This window comes from Danio rerio, chromosome 16 (assembly GCF_052040795.2).
Source record: "Danio rerio strain M-AB ecotype USA chromosome 16, GRCz13ab, whole genome shotgun sequence".
Lineage (NCBI taxonomy): Eukaryota > Metazoa > Chordata > Actinopteri > Cypriniformes > Danionidae > Danio > Danio rerio.
The window spans coordinates 31,867,522-31,880,394 of record NC_141036.1 but is presented as its reverse complement, the minus strand read 5'-3'; the positions used below and the strand labels follow the sequence as shown (position 1 = coordinate 31,880,394).

The 12,873-nt window shown below is 36.6% G+C and overlaps 2 protein-coding genes across 3 annotated transcripts in view; one reads left to right on the top strand and one right to left on the bottom strand.

The window, feature by feature from the left end:
* Positions 1-12,873, bottom strand: part of si:ch211-197h24.9 — a 188,113-nt gene that overhangs the window by 60,907 nt on the left and 114,333 nt on the right. The gene's annotated exons all lie outside the window — the stretch shown is intronic.
* Positions 30-12,873, top strand: part of tex10 (testis expressed 10) — a 33,138-nt gene continuing 20,294 nt past the window's right edge. Inside the window, 10 exon segments of one of the 2 annotated variants that reach the window (NM_212705.1) lie at positions 30-89; positions 580-785; positions 2,060-2,568; positions 2,651-2,860; positions 3,786-4,032; positions 4,128-4,240; positions 6,896-7,155; positions 7,233-7,371; positions 8,090-8,259; positions 10,663-10,840. In NM_212705.1, coding sequence (NP_997870.1) covers positions 606-785; positions 2,060-2,568; positions 2,651-2,860; positions 3,786-4,032; positions 4,128-4,240; positions 6,896-7,155; positions 7,233-7,371; positions 8,090-8,259; positions 10,663-10,840 — 2,006 coding nt within the window. In that variant the 5' untranslated portion in view covers positions 30-89; positions 580-605. 2 annotated transcript variants of the gene reach the window in all.

Sequence of the window (12,873 nt, the reverse complement as noted above, 5' to 3'; positions counted from 1 at the left end):
ATTTACTCAGGCATCTGCTTAGCCGCTCTATTGTCTCAGCAGAGGTTGAAGGACCCCTGGTTCAACAGCAGCGCGAGTGGTTCTGTGTGGTGAGTGAAATAAACTTGTTTGATCGCTGTTTTATGGTTGTTATTTGTATTTAAACTGACTAAATGACTTTGTGCAGTGGTGCATATCGCCGATAAAACATTGTTGCTCATTGTGTTGGTCACGATTATGCATAATGGTGTAAAAACGTGTCATGTACGTATAATGTGCAGTGCTTATGCATTATTTTAGTAACGGATAACACATGTAACTGATAGTATATTCTCCGTATTAATTTTTTTAAGTTTATTGTGACACTCAAGTTTGTAATTGTATAACTACATGCTATTGTAATGTGAAATTTTCGAAAATAACGTTAGCTGTAGCAAATCCATTAATATTACTCGTCGCGTGTTTTTGGTTTTATTAAATGTTTTTATGCTGCTTTTATTTTGCGTTAAGTCTTGTGAAAAGGAATCTTATTACCAAAAGTTTTATCAAGACTGTGTTATGCTTTAATTTCTCAATACTGATATTTATTTTGTCCTACAGCACTGCTTTCCCTGAACAACTGAAGAATGAGTAAAAAGCGAAAAAGGCAAGATGATTTTCAGAAAACAAAGCTAAAGGTTGGCAAAAAGAAGCCAAAGGCAGACAATGCAACCAATGTCAACTTCAGATCAAAGTCCATCCATCTACCAGAACAGCTGAAGCATGGGGAATCAGGGCCGACCACACACAGGCATCTGGACATCAAGGTACATGAAACACAAAAAGCCACCCTTTCCACTGACCCTCATCTCTTTGTAGTCTTTTATAGTTATGTAACAATACATCAGTAGTGGGGTGACATTGTGGCTTAGTGGTTAGCATTAGCACTGACACCTCACAGCAAGAAGTTCGCTGCTTCAATTCCCGGCTGGGTCAATTTGCATATCTGTGTGGAGTTTGCGTGTTCTCCCCTCTGGGATAGAGGTGAAGTTGGTTTTATATTTGCACGTTCATTCATTTAGCCATCTCTATAATGTTTACCACACTAATTTGAATATTCAATCTGAAATTAGCATGTATGACTTCAAAACAACATAAGCACTATCTAATTGACTGTGAACTATGATACATTTGATGATTTTGATTTGGCTGCAAATATGATTTCGCTTTTTAGAATTTGAAAAGAATACTTTTCTGAAATTTTATTATTGAGGAGAATGCCTTAATATACGAATATAAAACCTACTTTACCTCTATCCCTCTGGGTGCTGTGGTTTTCCTTACATTAGCTAAAATGAAAATCAGTAACAGTTTATATGACTTTCCAAAAGAGGAAAAAATATATTTAACATTACACTCACCAGAAAATAGAAGGATATAGAGGCCATTTTGTTTTACTAGGGAATAATAATAATAATAATACCAGATTTTAATTTTACAATTCACAATTGTAAAGGGCTTTCCTTTTCAAAATTTTCATCACTTTCCTTTTTAAAATGTTGTCACATTAAAAGCATTAGTATAGTTTAATGAAGTTACATAAAATATAATAGAAAATATGCTTTGTTTTGCACCTATATTATGATTTTTTTCTTTAATTGTAAAAAATTGTTTGATGTAAGTATTTTTTTTGTTAAGACGGCAAAAAAAAATTCTTTTACTCTCTCTCTCTCAATTCAATTCAGTAATTGCTTTATTGGCATGCCAAATTTTACATATGTACTGCCAAAGCATTTATAAAGTTTACATAAAAAAAGAACATGCATTATAATAAAATAATAAAGAAAACATGGTAAACACAGTGAATATTAGTATATAAATAAAATAATCATATTATTCATTGTGTCATTATTTAATCTATAGTGTATATAGTATCATATTATTCATATATATTAATAAAATTTGATATCACATTTGACAGTCAACATTTTAGGATAAAAACAGTAGTAAAAAATAATGATCAGTTTATTTACATTGATTCATTTATAATAATCTAGATGTGTGTTTGCAAGTGCATCACTGATGTCTTTCTCTCTCTTAGGATCTGTTATCCCAGCTCCACCACTTCAACAGTAATGTGAAGCAAGGAGCTCTGGTGGGTTTGCGGGAGTTGCTGTCTGCTAACCCTACTATGGTTGAGCTTCACGCATCAGTGGTGCTCTCTGAAGTAGCGGCTCTCTTCACAGACAAAGATGGCTCCGTAAGAGCAGCTGCGGTGCGTCTGCTGCGCTTTGTTGCCCAGTGCATCCCATCAGAGCGCGTTGCACCCTTCTTTCCCCTGCTCAGCGCCCACCTCACCTGTGCCATGACCCACATCTCAGAAGCCATCCAGGAGGAAGCTCTCCGGGTCCTGGATGTGCTGCTGGAACACTATCCTGGGCTTCTGTCTCAGAGACACACTGTTCTGCTGGGCAATTTCCTAGAGCTCATCTCTCAACGGAGGAAGTCTGGAACGGGTCAGGATAAATCCGGGAAAGGCAGTTACGCTCTGACAGTCACCACAAATCGCTCTGTGACGGCACAGCAGTGGAGACTCACTGTGCTGCTCAGGTGTTGCACGCAAAAAACGCAATGAAATTCAGTCTTTATCTTCACTTTATTTCTGTTTTGCTTAATAAGTGTGTATTTTCAGGTTGAGCAATTTTCTGCAGGCAGTTGTTGAGGAGAGACCTTTGGAAGAAGGGGTGAGCAGCAGGATTGGTCTCGGTATGTGGGCTGTAGAGAAAGGCTTGGTGACACCTGTAGATGTGACTTGGGAGGAGCATGTGAATGGACAAGGCAAGATTCAGTTGTTTGAAAATTCTGGAGCCGGGCCCACCTCACACTCTGCTTATCGCCTAAGGTATGTGTAATTGGGGGAAAAAGAATTACTGACAAAATGTAATTTTCTTTATTATTATCTGTTGTCTTCAATGTAGAGCAGGGGTATCAGTTTTGAAGAACGAAACTATGCTTGATTGTGTCATATCCCCAATAACCAAATCAAGCTAACCGAGTAATCCACGGACGAATAACGGACCCTTGGTGTACTTAAGATTACCAGGGAAAAATTGTCTTAATTTTTTCTTTCTTTCATTTTAAATGTAGAAAGCCCAATAATGAGTGTTGTAAGTTTTCTTTTTGAACTAGAATGCATCATGTTTAAATTTAAATAATAATATTTCTTCCTAGCAAATGGCTAATGTTGATATAGTTTCATGATTTACAGGAGACAGCCACTAAAATGTAATTCTCTACATCACTTTCATGGGAAGAGCAAATTCTTTGAAATGAGTGAACCCTTGTTACTTGGTTTAAGAGAGTAAGAAAGCAGATAAATGAGAAGGATATGGATTACATCTATACATTTTATCACAAAATTTGTGTTTTGTTGCATGAATACATTCTGGTGGTCATTTTCACAGTATTTGCCATAATAATTTTCACTGGGCAGAGAGTAGGTGGTTTTGTGTCTATTTGAGGGAGTGTTTACGCTGCTAAAGAAATCTGATAAACACATTTGAAACATTTACCTCAGTATTTAGCATCTTCTAAATATCTACTTGGAGAGAAACTCTTAAGTCCCGAGCTACCAGCATTTTTCAAAAATATCTTTTTTAGTGTTCAACTGAAGTAAGAAATTCGTAAAATTTTTGGACCAGTGAAAGTTGTGTGAATGATTTCCTTTTTAAGTAAACCGTCCCTTTTCTTTTATCTTAGCAGGGCTAAAGACATAGAATGGCAATGTTTGTTGTCTACAGCTTTTTGTTATACCTCCTTTTCTGTAGGCCGGACTCAAAGTCAGGGGCTGGAATGGATAAGGAACTCTGCTCGGCTGAGACTGTTCAGGGCTTTGCAGCAACCCTGGTGCCGCTCTTGCTGGAGATCTGGGTGGAGGCAGCAGGTGGAGGTCGTGTGCAGACCGACAGCGGCCACTTGCTGTCCGCAGAGTCCATGGCTCTTATGTTCCAGATCCTCTCCATACTGCAGTTACTGAGAAGAATGACCCCACAGAGAGACCAACAGGATGTGCTGGTACATTCACTTACAATGCAGATTCAGAGGAAGCGTTGCTCATGTTGTAGAGCCAGGATCGCTTTCATAAACCCAGTTTTCAATGTTCCATGCAGGATGCCTGGTTCAGAAACTCATACCTGACAGATTTTAAACAGCACTTCATGAAGAACTTCCCTTACGGCCTGCTGGAGGTGGCAAGACACAAGAAGAAAGCTGATGGAAAGAGGTGATCAAAAAGTCCAGAGGCCTCATTTTTAAAAATTTTAAGTACACATACAAGTCAGATTTTGTGTTTTCATCAAAGGTTTTAGTTTTGTAGTGCAGCTTGCATGCCAAAATGTTGCCTTTAGAAAAATGCGAGACCTTACATCAGGGCTTTCCAATTGGCGGCCTGCAGGCCGAACCCGTCCCTCGAGGCAGTTTGTTCTGGCCCTCCAAATAGTGTGACCAAGACATCAAAAATAAATTCAGTTCAGTCGAAAAAAAGCAGCTATAGTTATAAAGTGGCGTGCGTCTGTTCAATACAGCACGGGCTGCAGAGGCTGCGCAGATCGTGAGCCACCATAAACGAGTTGTGCAGACAGCCGAAAACATTTGGATATGATTTGTAGAAAATGCCTTTTGTACAATGCACTGTAATCATTAATATGGATGCAACGATTAGCTGATTTCACTATTAACTGCGCTTTAATTCATCACAGTTAGTTAATCGTAATGGCTTCTCTAAGCTGCATTTATGTTGCATGGAAAAGTTATGAGAAGTTGCCAACTGTGCGCTAGTTTAAAGTTCCAAGTATGTACACCGAGGCTACTACGCACACACTGGATTAACTATAGCAGTGGCTGTACCCATATCTTGTCTTTCCCGCTTGCAAGATTGTTATTTCTAATGTAAGAATGACAATATGCGCACACAAGCGGAGCAACGCGCTTGCATCTTTGCATCTTAACCTATGAATGTGTCTGAATGTAGAAAAAGCCTACTTCAGCAATGCACTGCTTTTGTTGTGCGAAATACAACATTTGAATGTTTGTAAAAAAAAAAAAAAAAGTCAATTGGACAATGCAGTTGTTTTAACACACAATATATTAACATTTTAATATAGAAAAAAGACAACGTGGGTGTATTTATGAGCACAAATACAGCATATGGGCTCTTATATGTAGTTGTGCCATCACTCATATAGCAAGTCATATCTCTCTGGCCCCTTTGTTTGGGATGCTTTTCATGAACCGGCCCCCATGACAAACTAATTGAATAGCCATGCCTTGCATTATTACAGTCATTCAGTATTAGCATTAGGGTTGTCAAAAATACAAACTGATACATTAATTAATTTACTTTTTGACTTAGTCCCTTTTTTAATCCAGGGTTGCCTCAGCGGAATGACCCGCCAACTTATCCAGCACATTTTTACGCAGCGGATGTTCTTCCAGCCGCAACTCATCTCTGGGAAACAAACTGATACATACATTTTAAAAATGACCATTTCTCGCTAACTTGAGTGCTGTTGATCACGTTCTTAAGGGATAGTTCACCCAAAAATGAACATTGTGTCCTTTACTCATCTTCATATTGTTTCAAATCCTTTTGACTTTCTTCTGTTGAACACAGAAGAAAATATATTTTAAATATAATATAATTTAAAAAAAAAAGCCATCACTTTCCTTAAGCATTAATTTCCTAATGTTTTTATTTACTCTGGAACTCGCCATAGTGAAGTTTGCAGCTCTCAACCACTGCAAGTTATATTATGCACAATATTCTCATTAATTATTTAATCAAAGGAATTGCATTCATTCTCTGGATTCAGGCTTGGCTGTACATAGAAATTACCTATATTTTTTATAGTGAACAGGAAGTTAGGGCTGGGCAATTTGGCAAAAATGCGATTTCAATAACATCTTTTTCATATTGAACAATAATAATTTATATATCAATATTCAGTAGTTAATGCGTCTAGATTTAAGAGTATCTCAACAATGACTGAAGCCACAAAAATGAGGGTTCATTAAATAGCATAATCTATTTTCAGTGGCTGTATATTTGGTACATCTCTAATATCAACACACTCTTAGATTCCTATTGTTGTACATTTCTGCTGTGTGATTGACTCTTAGATCAATATAGAGTCAAAAATTCCAGAACTTATCATTATCAACCAAAATGTTGTTGTGATTGAATATCATATTGTTAATAAGCTTAGCCTGCTAGGAAGTGTTTTTGGAACAGAACAGTTTTGCAAAGTAACGCAAAACTTCTTTGCAAAGAAATGCAAAACATCTTTCTAAGGGAATGCCCAAGTATTGCAAGGGAATTCAAAACTTAACGAGAACGCGAAACCTTTTTTTTTTCCTCCTAGTTTTTTTCCCAATCACATCTCTTCCAGGGCTCCATACTAATCCGTATCTATAATATCCAAATCTCTATAAAAATATTTATATCATATCTTATTATGTCATATTCAAATTTAAATGAAAAAATTTCACTCAAGAAAATATGCAAACTTTGAATGCAACTCTTTTGCGTAAAAGCTATGAGGCAGTGGTTCTTCAGTACTGTCTTATTGGACCTAATCAGACTTATTTGACTACTGAATTAATTCATATTTGTTTCTGATTAAATTGTCTGTTCTGTTTTCTTATATAGAAAACAAATGAAAGTAGAATGATTGTTCACCACCTGTCCTTTTAATGCAAAATACCATTTTAAGTGTATGTTTTAGTAAATGAGGGTGCACATGCATAGCTTTTAGTTTTTGCTTATCAATTTGTTTGTTTTAAAAAATATATATATTTAAATAAAAATGTGTGTACTGAGGCCCTCTAGTGGTTGAAAAGCACTACTGTATAAATGTGTAAATCTTCTGTGTGTGGTCAGGATCAAGCAGCCAGTTGCAGCAGGAGTGGTTGCAGGGAGCACTGTGGAGCCATTGGCTGTAAACGTCACATTGTGTCAAGTTATGGTCACACTCAGTCTTAGGGGCCAGGATCATGTAGCAGCTGAAGATGCTGACTGGCTTGGACCAATCAGGGTCTTTATTAGAGAAACATTGTCCAATGGGAGCAAACTGAGCTCAAAGCACCTGGCAGCCTTACTGGAGGTGGTGTGGAGGATGATTGTCACTCAGCGCAGCCGTGGTGAGAGCTTTTTCTTTGGTTTTGTTTTCTAAGACAGTTCTGCTGAATTAAAAATATTTGTTTGTGTGTGTTTGCAGTGGTGACGGATGAGCTCCTGCAGGCTGTGTATGTGCAGTACCAGCAGAGGAATCTGAGTGTGAATGTTCGCTCTCTGCTGCTGCGCTTTTTTAGTCAGCTCTACATTCAAGAGCATCAAAACCACCCTCATATCGCCAGGTTGGTGCTATTTGTTTGTGTTTGAACCTGATCTTTTCTTTTTTTTTCCCAAAATTAATGTTTTCTGGTGGTCTTTTAAAGTTCTATACAAACACTGCTGTTCCAATGTTTAAGATCAGTAAGATTTTTTTAAATACAAATTTTATATTAATAATACTTATATTCATAAATGCATCAATTAATTCAAAATTGCCACTGAGCAATGTATAGTTCAAATAATTTTTTTTGCCACACAATCAAACATTAAAATAAATAATTAGTAATACTTTTTTATTGAATGTATAATAATAATAATAATAATAATAATAATTTGATTTAAATTGTAGCATTATTTCAGATTTAAATTATTATTATTTTGTTATTATACTATGCTTTTTTGTATTTGCTGAACACAAATAACTTTTTCAGAATTAAAAAAATGGTTTTAAGATGAGACATCAAGTTTTGGTGTCCATATGAAATTAACAGTTGCTTTTTTAATTATTATTATTATTATAATTATTGTTTAATTTTTTATGCATTCAAAGTAAGGTGTATCCTTGCACATTACATTTTAGGTTTTTTTTTTTTAGGTTTTTTAAAAATCATGATAGAAAATGTATTGGTCTAAAATTAGTACAAATAACTGTGTGCTTCTATATTGGCTAATTTTAAAGTTTGTAATAGTGTCTAGTTTCTTGTAACAGCTAGAAGAGTGAAAAGTTTGTTTGTATTTCAGGAGCAGGATTTTGGCCCGCTGGTTGGCATCTCTGCCGGTTCAGTTGGTTCAGCTGGGCAGCAGGAATCCTCAGCTCTCCGCTCAGCTGCTGGAGACGGTTCAGCCCGCGGCCGCGAGGGGCAACAAAGACCTTCTGCAGAGTCTCCAGAAAAATGCCTGCAGTCTTTATGGTAATCGCATATGCTAATAGACACAAACAGCTGTTTAGCACTGTGGCGTATGTGTGCGTGTGTGTTTGAGAGAGAAGCTTGTGTAAGCGCTGGCGTCTCCGGTTCTGTGTGTGATATAAGCTCTCTGTAGTTTTGTGTTTCGAGAGCACAGTTCTCTCTTTGTATGGCTCGCCGCTCATGACATCAGCAGCGTGCGTCAGCAGCTAATAATGTCTGTCTATCTGCGATCACTGACAGGACAAAACCCGTTCTTTCTTACTTTTTCTGTCTCGCACACACAAATTCCCTGCTCGCTGTTGAGAGATAGCAGTTGCAGAAATCTGTCAACAGGCGAAGCTGTTTTCTGATCAAGTTTCACAATCAGAATAGAGCTTTGATGTCGGTTTTCTGTTGCCTAAGAGTTATTTTTAGAACAAAAGCTATTTTTAAAATTATTATGTGTTTATAAATAATATAATAATATAAATAATTATCATTTTTATGTATATTTATATATATATGAAAAGTTGGTGCACAGTCTGAGGCAGCCTTTTCATTAACATTTTTTTGAGTGTTTATTTGTGGGATATAAATTATGTGTACCATATTTTCATACTGCACGTTTCCATATACAGTTACATTCATTTTCATTCAGTTTCCTTTGGCTTAGTCCTTTTATTTATCAGAGGTTACCACAGCGGAATGAACTGCCAACTTATCCAGCATATGTTTACTCAGTGGATGCCTTTCCAGCTGCAGCCCAGTACTGGGAAACACCCATACATTCTCTCACACACACACACACACACACACATACACACACACACACACACACACACACACTACGGACAATTTAGCTTATTCAATTCACCTGTCCTGCATGTCTTTGGACTGTGAGTGAAACCGGAGCACCCAGAGAACAGACATGAATATGGGGAGAAAATGCAAACTCTACACAAAAACTCCACAACTGGCCTAGTCAGGGCTTGAACCAGCGACCCTTCTTGCTGTGAAGCGACAGTGCTAACCACTGAGCCACCTTTCTGCCTCTTTCAGTTGCATTGTTGAGGAAAAAATACAGATTAGAGAGTTTTAATGTTTCATTCAGAAATAATGTAAAACAGGGTACAAATACAGCTGATCCACTCCCGAGTATTTCAGCATTCTCTCTGAAATCACTGGATTTATCTAGGCTGGCAGATCAACATTCACCGCATGATCAGCTCCAACCTTTGTACTTTTCATTGCTTCTTCCTCAAACTTCAGCCATTGCAGTTCCTGCGGTCACAAAAACCCTTTCTCAACTACTGCGCTTAAAAAGTGGAGCGCGCTGCGTCGGTGCGCGTCCACATACATCGGAAATAATCAACTTGCACAAGCTTGCCTTAGTTAATAGCCTCAGTCATTGTTAATCCAATGTGCATAGTCTCGGTGTAGTGCACAATTGGCATAACTTTAGTTGCTGCAGTTTTGTTCTGTGCAGAAACGCATTGTTGAGAAGCCTTTACGATTAATTAACCGTGACGAATTAAAGTGCGGTTAATAGTGAAGCCAGTTAATCGTTGCGTCCCTATTTGTGAGTTTGTTATATGATATGTAGAATGCACGGAAAGCAGCCGCATAGAGAAACACTGTAGCGCTGGTGAAGATTGCGAGTGTTTAAATATGACTTATGAATTGTTAGTGGTGCCAAACAGCATTTCCCCTTGTTAACATCCTTATGTCCTTGCTACAACATATCAGTAATGCTAGATACTATGCATGTAATAGATCAGTTTTGCCAAATACAAATTCTCACAGGTTGTGACTCACAATGCACAGCTTCTGATATTATGGTTGGAGCTGCTCCTTCTTTGAGGAGTTTTTAGCTGAATCCAGCACTGAACTGAGAGAGATTCTGCAAGCTGTCCTTTGTCAAATGCTAGCTATATAATTTTTAGAATTCTCCAGAACATTATAAAAGGTAAGCACTCCTCTCTTTGTGCCATGTCCTTTAAGCCCAAATACAGAAACCAAACAAGCTCTGTGGAAATAGCAGCATTTGGACAGCATTTTAGCTCTCTCTGCTGTAACGTTACAGCATCTCTGGCCATGCCCCATTGCTGTGTGGGGTGTATGCTGATAGTGAATGTGCATAATTTGAAGCATTTGTGGTCTCACTTACTCAGATGTATTTTTTATTTTTTTTGCTAGGCCTCAAACTTTGTTCGCTGTAGGCTTTGCTAAGCTAACTCTATAAAAGCCATTGTGTCCCTTTGCATTAAACTTTGAGCATATTACATACAGAGATGTTGTTTATGTTCACACATCTACATTACATCAACTAAAGTTTAAAATATGATGTCCATTTAAAAAAGTTACTTTTATTCAACATAATATGGTATCTTTTTATTTATGTGCATAAAATATGTTCATAAATTGCAGATCCGCAGGAGGGCTGTGTGGTGGTGCTGCCTGTGGAGTCCCAGAAGAGACTGGTTCAGATTCTGCATTTCCTGCCAGAGTTTCCAGCCGAGCTGCTAGCGTGTCTCAGTGAGGTCTGCAACACTGGGAGAGTTTCTGCGAGTCTGGCCACCACACTCATACGCACCGTACACCTGAGGTATGAGGGTTATGACACTTCAGCAGCACTAATGCAGTCTGAAATCTGCTTTCCCAGGACTGCTGGATAGAGTTTAAAGTGGCAGGGAGAAGAGAATTGTCTTCTGTATTGTATCTTCTAAATCTGACTAAGCAACATCGGAAACTAATAGGATCTCAATCTTATGTTTTCTGTTAAATGTGTTTTGCTTGGTGTTTTTTGTCTAATTTTGTCTTTCTTTGTGTTATGTTATATTTTTGTTTTGTTTGATTTTATTTGTTTTTATTTTATTTTTTGTTTTATTTTATTTTTTATATATTTTTTGTTTTGTTGTGTTTTTTTGTCTAATTTTGTCTTTCTTTGTTTAGTTTTTATTTTATTTATTTTTTGTCTAATTTGGCGTGTTTTGTTTAGTTTGTTTTGTTTTATTTTTGTCTGGTTTCATTTCATTTTGTTGTTTTTCTTTTGTTGTTGTGTTTCATTTTTTTTGTGTTATTAATTAATGTATTTTGTTCAGTTTTATTGAAAAAGCAAACTTTTGTTTTCGAGATTTAATTGAATCAGATTGAAAATTTGTTTTTGTTCGTTTAATTCTGTAACTTGGGAAAATTAATAATTCAATATCTAAAATAATTATGATGTCCAACCTTAGTGATTATTATTTCTCTGTACTTGCCTCGGTGCACCCTTTGGTTGCTTTTTAAACTCAGAAATTACATCCCATACTTCTTCATAGTTAGTCTAAAGGTAAGAATATTTCCATCATTTTAAATATCTTTGTACCTAGTGTATTCCTATGATGCTTTTTAAATGAGCATATAACTTGGTTTAGTTTCAAGTTTACATCACGTAATTTTACAGATTACATAAACATATACTCATCTTACACACTCTAATTTTAGAATACTTCTCAGGCAAGTTACCAGACATAATACTTGCTTAAATGAGGACAAATAAGTGCATTAGTGTGTGTGTATGGCCGTGCATGTGCAGCTCAGTTATGAGTAGGACAGTATCAGTCTGCATCTGACTGATATGTTTAAAATGTGACTGCCGACAGGAGACAGCAGCCTCTGAGTTTTCCCTGCTAATAGAATCAAGCAATTTAGCCAATCGGGGACAGCCGAGAGCAGTGCGGTGCGATCAGAGGATGGCCAGTTCTCCCACTTAACTTTGATTGGCCGTGACCGTTAGTCATTACCCACGATTGGCCGTAATGAGGCGGAACAGAGCCACGAGTCACTGCACAGTGAGGCAGAGGTCATGCTGTAGTGTGTTCTCTGTATTTAGAGACAGTAGGCAGAATAACAAATAGTTTAGCAGTTTAAACATTTTGTCAAGAAGCTGTTGCGAAGTACGCTTAGAGTTGGAAAGAGATTTTTTTAAGTGAGAGGACATTGTTTTAGTCTTAAGAAAAAGACGTGACATTTTAACAACATAAGAAATTGATTGAATTGACTTTAAGCAAAATTAGTTAAAAATAACATACACTTTTAAAAATAAATAATCTTTATTGGCATAAGTGGCTTTATTGGCATTGATAATTCCACAAAGAACCTTTAAAGGGATAGTTTACACCAGAGATGACTGATTTTGTCATTATTCATTCAGCCTCCACTTGATCCAAACCTGTTTGTTTTTTGTTCTGAAAAAACAAAGGATGTTTTGAAGAATGTTAAACTGGTATCCACTGTTAATATTTACAATGTTTTTGAAAGCCAATGGCTACTCATTTCCAACATTCTTCAAAATATCTTCTTTTCTGTTTTTCTGTTGGGTACTACTTGAGGGTAAATTGTGTCAATTTTAATCTCCTGAATATTAATTTCCATTGCAAGGTAAAAGGGGCAAGAAGGTTGTTTAGATTATTCAAATGTTCTTTAGTTTGTTTACTGAAGCTATTAAAATTATTTTGTTAATAGAATAAAAACTAAAAAAGTCAAAACTTTTCTTTAATAACCTGCATAGTTCAATTTACATTGACATTTTGATCTAAATGTCAGAGTACTATATCAAACAGATCATTTAAACATCTTTCTAAAATGTTATTAAAA